The 11,022-nt window shown below is 28.3% G+C and overlaps 1 protein-coding gene across 1 annotated transcript; it reads right to left on the bottom strand.

Moving 5' to 3' along the window:
• Positions 1–5,865: 5,865 nt before the first annotated feature.
• On the bottom strand, positions 5,866–7,416 carry LOC107898185 (protein PSK SIMULATOR 1). The gene has a single exon (XM_016823720.1). The coding sequence runs from the start codon at positions 7,414–7,416 to the stop codon at positions 5,866–5,868; it is 1,551 nt and encodes a 516-aa protein (XP_016679209.1).
• Positions 7,417–11,022: the final 3,606 nt, after the last annotated feature.

Below are 11,022 nucleotides of genomic sequence, written 5' to 3' on the forward strand. Positions count from 1 at the left end.
TTACCCTCATTCTCTTTTATCAAGAATAGCGCAACCAGCTTTCCATCTTTTAATATAATATATATATATCTTCTATATATGGTAACAGCCCAATTTACATATTTAGTCTGCTTATTTTGATTAATCCTTAAATGAGTTTTTTCTACTTATTGGGGTATTATAATAACAAATTAGAGAAATTCTATGATATATATAATAATCTGTCCAATATATAAATTGTATCTGAAACCTCTACTTGTAAAAAAAAAACATGGGGCTAATTTTAAGTTTTCTATTTGATTTTTTTTATTAGGTAGAAAAGCAAGATTGAAAAGTCAAGAACATCGTTGATTTTTTTATTATTTGATTTTATCATATCGGTTTATTTAATTAAATTTTGTTCCTACTTATTTTTACTCTTATTCCAATCTCAATTATATTTATTATTTCTACTTTTATCAAATTTAAATTCTCCTTTTGTATTTTTACACAAGCCGTCACATGTCATGAGCACGATAGTTACCTAGACGCAACCTGGTTGAGCCAAACAACAATTTTAGATATTCCAATATCTGTGAGATCGACCCTACTCCCTATACTATTATTTAATCAATATTCAAACATAAAAATATTATTTTTGGTGGATTCAACCCACATTAACATATAAATCTCAACCAACTCTAAAATTGTTAAACATAATTAATCAAATAATCTTTTAAAATATTTAACTTTAATATATATATATAATTCCGTGTTAAAATTTTAAATTTTTAAATAATCATCTTTTATATATACGGAAACACATTATATTACTATTAATATTTAAATATTTAAATTGAATAAATTACATATTTTGATCATTTTATTTTTGAAAATTTGTAGTTAAATCAATTAACTTTAAAAAATTACAATTTAATCACTAAAATTTATAATTTTCTTTTATAATGCTGTCATTTTCTAATATGAAGATGTTCGCATCATAAAGATTTAAATATTGAAACGCATTATATATACTATTAAAATTTTAAATTTAAATATTTAAATTAAATAAATTACACCTTTTGGTCATTTTATTTTTGAAGAATTGTACTTAAGTCACCTAACTTTAAAAATTTACACTTTAATCACTAAAATTTATATTTTTCTGACATAACTTTCGAATCTAGTGGTGAGTTTCACTATAATTTAATTGTAGTTCTATATCTATAAAATAAAATTATCAAATGATTAATTTGGACGGATATGGATTACCCCAAAGATCACCCTTTGGCTCGCAAATTAGCTTAAATTTCAAGGTTATTTTTTGGTGAATTACAATAATAAGATAAAGCCCAAACAATCAGCGCAACTAGCGCAACTTGAGCCCACGCCACACCTGAAGTGGTGAACACCTTTAACCATTACGTCATCATATGAGGTTCTAAATTAGCTTAAATTTTAGGTTTTGATTTGGGTTATAGAGACCGAATGCTTCCGGCAAAGGTATTGTTGGTTAATTTTTCTCTCTTTTCAAGTTATGTTAAATTAAATTATTGAATACTTTAATTCTTAAATTAACTTTTTTGTCAGAACACCTCGAAATGGATGGAGAAGTTAACGTTTGTTAGTCTACGTATATGCCATATCAACAATTAATTCTTTTTTAAATTATAAAAATTATAGATTATTGTTACAATTTTTATTATTAAATAAATTTTATAATTTTTATTGATTGATGATCCAACTCTCATATAATCAATTTAAGTACCAAAATTAAGAAACCATTAATAACGGAGATCCAATTTTGATAAAATAACTTTTGAAAAACATAAAATGTTGTGACTGGATTGTAAATTTTCAAATTTTGGTAACTAAAATAAAACTTTTCAAAAGGTAAGTGGTCAAAAATAATTAATTAGGTACATAATTTTTAAGCTTTAAGTTTTTTTTTTGTTTGTTTTGAATTTAGATATAAACTTATAGCAATGCCTATTTTAATTATATTTTAAATGAAAATTAAATTAATTTAATTTTTTTGAATAATCTCATTATAAGTTTTTATCATATTTTTGAATTTAGATATAAACTTATAGCAATGCCTATTTTAATCCTATTTTAATTATATTTTAATCATATTTTAATCATATTTTTTTAAATAATTGTATTATCCTCCTATTTATAGGAGGATAATACGCTTTAGCACACTTGAACTCACATCCTCTTGCATTGGCAACAATATCTATGCCAATCAAGCTAAGACTCAATCAACTAAATTAATTTAAAATTTTCTACTTATTTGTTTATAAATGTTAATAATTTATAATAAATAGCATAATATTAATTGATTTATAAATAGCCGTATTAAAATTAAGGCTTAATGACAAATTTGGTCACTAACGTTTACATGTTTTGTCAAAATGGCCTTAACTGTATTTTTGAGTCTTTTTTTGTCATCAACCTTTATTCTTTTTTTCAAATTATTTTTTTAACAAATTTGATAAAACTATCGTTAAAAAAGCTAATGGGATTATGTGGAATTTTGTATGTGGAATATTTTTAATGAGATGCAATTTATGACTTAAATAACTAAAATAATTACATGTGGAAAATAATAAAATAAATAAATATTTCATGAAGTTAAAAATAACTCTTAATTTAAAGAAAAGAAACGTAATTATCTAAAAAAACTTTCAAAATAAATGTACACATCCAGTATTTTCGGTTTGATTTATTAATTATCTTTTTTAAACCTCTCAATAAACAAAAGTATGCAAGTTTTTTTTAGATTAAGTTTATTTTATTTAAATTAAGAGTTATTTTTAAAATTTATATATGATTTATTTAATTTATTATTTTTCACATGTAATTATCTTATTGGGTTACCTAAGTCACAAATTACATCGCATTAAAAATATTCCACATCATCCCCATTAAATTTTTTAACGGTACTTTCATAAAATTTGTTAGAAAAAGTAGTTTGGAAAAAAAAACCAAAAGTTGATGACCAAAAAATTTTAAAAATACAATTACGACCATTTTGACAAAACATTTAAACGTTAGTGGCCAAAATTTCACTAAACCTGGTTAACAAAATTGTAGAAACTACGATATAATAGTATAGGATTAATCACAAAAGAATACATTATTAATTAGGCACATAATTTCTTTTATAATATGTAAGTGGAATTATACTAATATATATTTAGTAGGTTAATTCATGAAGTTGCATGTTTGATATAGAAAACTGTATTAATATGTCATAATTAATTTTCAATAATGTACAACATATTAGTAAATAATAATATTTATAACAATTAATAACATAAAATAAAAGTTAGTAATAAATAATTTATAATTAGAAATTTTATCATACACATATATGTATGGAATCACGGATTTAAAATATAGACGCGTATTTAAAAGTAACATACAATAAACAATGAAATATATGATTTGAAACTAATTAATCATAATAATACATGAAATATGCACGATATTAAAAAAATAAATTAAATTATGAGTAAAATAAAATTTAAAAACATAAATACATTAGATAAACAATACCAAATGCACTACAATTATTTATCATAGTTTTATCATCAATAATGAGTTAGTATTGAGTTGACTTGTGACACCCAACTCAATGCGACACTAACTCAATGAACGACATTATCAATACTAGAATTCTTATCACACGCGTATGCGTGTGAAAATCACAAATTTAAACACACAGATGCGTGTTTAAAAGTAACATCGTAAACAATGAAATGAATGATTTGAAACTAATTAATCTTAATAACACATGAAATATGTATGATACTAAAATAAAAAAAATTAAATTATGACTAAAATGACATTTAAACACGTAAAATATATCAGATAAACAATACTAAATATACTACAGTTATTTATCATGATTTTGCCGTCAATTATGAGTTAGTGTTGAGTTAACCTGTGACACAACCTTAATGAACAATATTATTAATAAATAAAACTAAAGGAGATAATAAATTGCATATATTAAAACAAAATTGTATAAAATACATCAAAGTGAAACTTTAGTTAAGTGGTAAATTTAAGGTTTCAATACTCCAATTGGTGCAAGTCTAAATCCCACCATATGCATATTTTAATAATGGAATGATATTTTCGTGATATTTTGACCGAATTGATGACCTGATTGAGTGTGACACCAACCCAATCAAGAGCTTAATAAATAATATAGATACAAGTGAAAAGCATCCAGTATAAAATAGTAAATGACATATAATAAAAAAAATTGATAATAAAAGGTGATTGTAAATTTTATAATTGTAATTATAAAAATAATTTGTATAAATTATTAACTAAGTAAAAAAATTATATATTTATATAAATATCATAATCTTTATGACATCAAATTAAAAATATATACTTATAAAAATTAAATGATTAATTTACAATTAAATTAATAATTATATATTTTTAAATCATTATACTAAATTAATTAATAAAATTTTATTTTAAATATAATATATTATTCATATTTTAACCCATTCACGTGTAAATGCATATAAAATCAAAATAGAGAATGCTTATAATAATAATAATAATAATAATAATAATAATAATAATAATAATAATAATAATAATAATAATAATAATAATAATAATTTATTATTATTATTATGCTTTAAAATTTTATTTTATTTAATTATATTTTGAAATTAAATTTAAATTTAATCTTAATATAATATAACGTTGATTAATTTAAAATTTTGTTTTAAAAATATTAAATAAAGCATATTATGATTTTATAATAACACTAAATAATTTTAGAAAAATATTTCTAAATAATAAATTTAAAATAAAGAGTGGTAAGATTTTTGTTTTTATTGATATTTTATTGCTTATTATATTTTTATATTTACATTTGATTTATATTTTTAAAAAATTTCTCAATTTCTTTTCTTTATTAACATTTTTTTGTAAATTATTAAATTAATTTATTGTATAATAATCATCTACTAAAATTATGCCCGAGCTACGTTAGTGGTAGAGGTGAGCAAAAATTGATTCGATTTGAAAAATTCGATAAAAAATTCAAATTTTGAATTAAATAGGTCGAGTCATTTAAGTTAATCGAGTTATTTGGATCAAATCAAATAAAAAAATCAAAATTTTTGGTTTAACTCGAATATGAATTACACAAAATTTGAAAATCGGAATAAGAAAAGGCAAAGCTACGTCGTTTTGATAAATGTTTACCTTTTCTAAAATTAAAAGTCAAAATCATTAAGTTATAAGGCAAAACTATGTTGTTTTGATAATTGTTACCCATTAAGTTAAAGACAAAACTATTATATTATTTATGTAATTAAATAATCTTGTACTTTGCCTACTAGTTAAATAATTGATCCATGTAAACGCAACATTGAGTATAAATAATAGGATTCGTTAACTCGACTTGGTATTTTTTGACTTGATTCGATTCGAAAAAATTTCAAATTGAGTATGATAGCTAAAATAAGATTTATCAACTCGACTAGCTTAAAATTTTTTGATTTGATTCGACTTGAATCGATCAAATACTCATCCTTGAGCCTCGAGGGTTCAATTGAAGGAAACTCAACATGTATAGGCCTCGGTTTACCTGGAGCAAGTTTTGACCCAAAACATAAACGCCTCAAGGCCTTCCCAATAGCAAGACAACATGCAAGCCTTTCTCATTATGGAGAAATTTAGCCAACAACAGAAATTACAGGTTTAAATTGATGCATAATTATTCTTCCAAAGAATCAAAGAATGTGGCCGTTATTTCCTTGAAAATGAACAAGATAAAAAGGAATCAATCAATCAATGAAATAAACCTACTAAAGAAAAAGAAAAAAACTAATCGCAGCTTAGTTCAAACTAAGCCAAAAATCATCATGATGTAACGTTGGGTTCCTTATAGCCAACACCATTCATCTTCCGCCGATTCTCGTATCTATATATACAACTCAATCCTATCAACACCTGCACGATTGCAGCCTCCGTTTTCTCCAAATCTGAGAAATGCAGCGTTTGGAACAATAGGACACTCGGCATTGCATTCAATTTTTGTTGCTCCAAGTTCCTATCCTGCTGCCACCTTAGTGTATCATGCGCCACTGGAGCCAGCCACTCTATTATTTCCTCCAAGGCCTCTTTCCACCCTTCTGCCAAACCCTGCTCCTCACGCTCCTTAGCTTCCTTGTACCAATGTTTTCTCAGCTTCACTCTCAGTTTTCGTTTCATGTGTACTGGTAACATCTCGAACATGAGATGGCGTGCATCGTCGGTGATGATTGCTGTCGAGTAAAAGTAGGTCTCTGCCATGGTGATTAGGTTTGCGTAACGCAAGGCAAGCCCTGCTGCCCCTACAGTGTTCGCCGGAGCCGATTGTATCAACCTTTGGTTTCTTCTAGTATTTGCCTCAACGTTGTTTTTAGTGGCGGTGACACCAGAAAGTAGGAACCCCAAGCCTTTAGCTTCAGGTGATAGTTCGCTGCTGGGGAAACGGGTGGTAGGACCTCGTTTGAACCTGGAAGCTTTTGGTATTGGACCCGACTTGGAGGCCTTTCTCATGTGATTTTCTTCTTTTACAAAGAGGCAATATTCCGCCTCTGGATAAACCTTCATGTGGAAAGCTTTGGAGCGCGAAATGTGGAGGCGCCTAAAGTAATTTTTGGTGGTGATGGTGAACATGGTGCAAACAAGGCCTGGAACAAAGGGTCCAAAAACGACGCATATTCGGGCGTAAACGGTGCAAACGATTCGAGCCATTAACCCAACGCACTTATCGAATGTTTTGCTCCACAGGGAAACTTGTCTGAAATACCGAACCTGTTTTCTTTGGAAAGAGATTTTGTCGTTGTACAAGTCCAGGTTGGTCTTGTCCGACGGAATTTCGGGACAATCGTTTGTCTTCAATCTCTGCATTTTTTTCTCTGATGACTCTAACTCGTTGAGGACTACCAAAGAGGAGTGCAGCAAAGACGTGGCGCTCGCGTATTCCTCCATTTTCTCAATGATTTTACGAACGTGTCTGGAGTTAAAATCAAGGTTGCGGACATCAACGGCTCCCTGTTTCATGTTCCGGAAAGCGGTTTCGAACTTGTTGAGTTCTTCACCGTTGCAATTCTTAGCCAAACGTGAAACAATGGAGGCAATCTGATTGAGATCCTCGAGCTTCTCTTGGCAGATGAGGCTAAGGAGATAGGTTTCATCCGTGGAGTTCAAGAACGCAACGCCAGGGGATCTCATGGGACCGTTCCGTAGTTTTAAGAATTCCTCGTCGGTCAAAGACTTGTACAAGGCCACAAGACGGGACATGTTTCTGGCTGTCTCGAAGGCCAAGATTTGAAGCGTTGGAGAACAAGGCTTTTCGTGACGGAACATAGCGCAGCCACGGCTAACTTTGTCCACCTGCTCCGTCTCTGCTGTGGGCCACGCCATTGCCGCCACAAAACTGGCGTTCCCTTAGCTACCCTCCTCCTCCGGGTTTTTTTTTGCTTTTCTTTTTCTTTCCCTTGTCTCGGTTTCGCAACCTCGATCCGTTGGAATTGAATGTTTTCTGTTGAATCTGTTACGGTTTATTTTTAATTATTTTGGGGGTTGGTTAGTTATTGGGTAGGGTTTTAGAGATAAATATGGAGAAAGGGGGAACTGGGAGACAGAAAAGGAGGAGAAGATTTCCAAGCTGCTTCCTCATTGGGACGCGCTAATTGGGTCTTCCAGAGGAAGATTCGGATAAGTAAAACAGAAATTATAATCGTCTTTTCCATGTGTGAAAGAAATGAGAGAGGGACAAAAATTCTTGGTCTACCATGAACGTAGGAGTATATTCTCTTTCTTTAATCATGTAATTAGTGTTGGTTTTGTCTCCTAAAGACTTGAGAGAGACTTTTGACAAAGTCGTTTGACTTGCGTTTCCGACTCCTAATCCTTTTACAACCTGGTATTCAGATGATGCGTTTATGTACGGCTTTTATTAAAACAACCCATTATTCTAATCCTGGAAAGCGTTACCAGCAACTAGAGGGTGGCCGATTTGACCACCGTTTTCTTCCATTCCGCGTTTCGTTGATTGCTTCAACTTCAAATTATGTACTGTATTCTTCAAAAAAGTCCTTATTCTTGTTATTTTAGATAAACTTTAAATATTAAAAATTTAAATTATAAAATTTATTTGGTGGTATATGGGTAAACTACTAAAATAGTCACTTTTGTTTGCCTTAGGTTACATTTTAGTCACTTATGTTTGAAATGTTACGTTTTAGTCATTTACGTTATCGTGTTGTAACATTTTAGTCACTGAGTCGTTAATTGTCGACAATGGTGTAACGGTAAGTTGATGTGGCACGTTAAATCATCATTTCAAACGAAAATTTTAGGTTAAATTCTACAATTGGTCCCTATATTTTTCATTTTCAACAATTTAAAATTTTTCTTTTATGTTCTTCTAACTTTTTTTTCCATTCTCTTATGCTTCTCCCTCTATTTTCCTCCCTTCTTCATTTCTTTTAACATAGTTTTTCTATGCTTTCCATTTGTAACTAGTCCACAAGCTTGCCTCACTCGAAAAATTAAATTGTTCAAAAAAATAAAACATAAAAAAACTACGTTGAAAGAAATGGAGAAGGGAGAAAAACAAAGGGAGGAGCATAAGAGAATGGAAAAGAAAGAAAGTTAAAAAACATCAAAGAAAAAAAATTAAATTGCTCCAAACGAAAAAATATGGGGACCGATTGTATAAATTAACCTAGAATTTTTGTTTGAAATGATGATTTAACGTGCCACATCAGTTTATTGTTACACCGTTAATAGAAACTAACGGCTTAGTGACTAAAATGTTACAACGTGATAACATAAGTGACTAAAACATAACATTTCAAACATAAGTGACTAAAATGTAACCTGAGCCAAACAAAAGTGACTATTTTAGTAGTTTACCCGGTGGTATATTACTTAAAAATATAATTAGACCATTTGATAAATGTAAATTTAAAATTAATATTTTTTATATTTATATATTTACTCTTTTTTTTTGTGAAATATTTCTTATCATTTAAATAAATTTAAATTTTAAAGATAACCTTTTAAAGGATAATATAATTTATTTAAAAATAATATAAAATAATTAATAATATTCTACTTGTTTTTTTTATAAAAAAAGTTATATAATTTGATTTTTATTATATATTATCAAACATGTTTCAAAATTAAATCATTAAAAATATTCATTTTCATTTGATTAAATTTTCAATAGATGATGAATCAACACTTGAGTTAGTTTCACAAGTCAATTAATACCAATTTAGTTGGAAAACAATTAAAAACAAATTCAAAGTTATACTTTTATGGGGATGTTTTTATCTTTTTTAAAGATTTTTTTTGTTACATAAAATTAATAAAATCTCACACACAATTATAGCTTTTAAGTACAATTACAAATTTATAATCAACAAATTTGAATAATTAAAATTAAAATTAATCATTACAATACACAATTATATTAAAATAAATCTAAATAGATCTCACTCATTCTGGAATTCAATCAAAATAAAACTTCAAACTTGGAATAATTAAATTAAAAAATTTCGATAATTTGCACCATTATTTTAACTTACAAAGGGCTAAATCAATATTCAGCATTTTGGAAAGATAATTGGCGAAATCATTTACAATAAAATACATTTTTTACAATTGAAAGCGAAATTTGATGATCCATTTGGGGGTCTCATTAAACTAGAGAAAGAGATGATAGAGTCAAAAAGACGATGGAGTCTTTGACCATCCTGGAGAAAATGATTAGCAATTAAAGGCGTTTTACTGTAATCACACGCTTAACTAATCACCATACGCTACTTCTACCATCAATAATTGAGTTTTACATTAGTAAAGCTAATCAGTTTTCAAATTTCCTATTTTTGACCGATTCAAGATATTTTCTTTATTGTAAAAATAAATAGGATAAATTATATTCCACGTAATTCAACTAATATTTAATCAACTGATTTTTTTTTCAATTTCGTGGCTAAACAATGAGATGACAATTCAACCAGTGGTATAATAATAAATTTAATTCTTGACTTTTACCTATTGAATTAATTTAATCCTAATTCTAGAATATCTAAAGAAGTATATAAAAAGTACATAAATATTTTTAAAAATAAATTTAAAAGTATATATAAGAATTCGACAATGCTTTGCTTTATTGTCTGAGCCTGAATTCCCAAATCTGTAGTTTTGATATTTGCTTAAATATAGTGATTATCCTTGATTCTGACATAAGTTTCGAGCATAGCGAATTGGGGTTCTCAAACGAAGCCCCAAAAAATCTACTTGCAAGTGCTATTTCAAATGCCAAATTATTTACCCAATTTCCCTCAATTAACCGTAAAAAACCATCAAGCTTTCTTGGATGCATTTTTTTAAAAAAAATTCCAGACTTTGCAGGGATCATTTTCAAATGGTTCCAAATCCTTCCTCAAGAAATGTACTTTGGCTATCTACATGCAAAAGAAATTGGCAGTTACCTTCATAAGAAAGTTTCTTTTAAGTTGCTTCGGTTTGACCTCATTAGGACATGAAAACTCCAAGGTAAAGGTGTGCTTTTGTATTTGTTCTTAATATTCCATTGAAAATGCAACGGAAAGGATTATGGAAGATCTTTGAATTCCATAGAAATGTGATTGATGCTTTTGTTCTTCAAAATATGAGTCATGATGGTAAAAGATTTGGTTTTGTTAGATTTTCATATCTGGGGATGCTAAACCAGCAATTGTTCGTTTTCATGATGGTTTTCAATTATTTGGCCACTTTATCAAAGTCAATATGGCACGATTTAATAGTAGAAGCAAGTTTTGGAAAAAGGTCGAGCATGGGAGAAGAAAAAAGGTAGAAAAGTCTATTCTAAAGGCTTCGTTGAACATTCAAGGAAGGATGGAGGTGAGCTAAGGAAACTGTAACATTAGGAAACAAGAAGGCAAGAGTTCAAGGGAGCATAAGCAGGATAGAGCAGATGCTAAGATCTTAGGCAGCGGTGAAAAAACTTTCAGA

Source organism: Gossypium hirsutum, chromosome D04 (assembly GCF_007990345.1).
Source record: "Gossypium hirsutum isolate 1008001.06 chromosome D04, Gossypium_hirsutum_v2.1, whole genome shotgun sequence".
Lineage (NCBI taxonomy): Eukaryota > Viridiplantae > Streptophyta > Magnoliopsida > Malvales > Malvaceae > Gossypium > Gossypium hirsutum.

Bases quoted from the DNA above. Each gene is read 5' to 3' on its own strand.
- LOC107898185 (XM_016823720.1), bottom strand. From the start codon at position 7,416: ATGGCGTGGCCCACAGCAGAGACGGAGCAGGTGGACAAAGTTAGCCGT.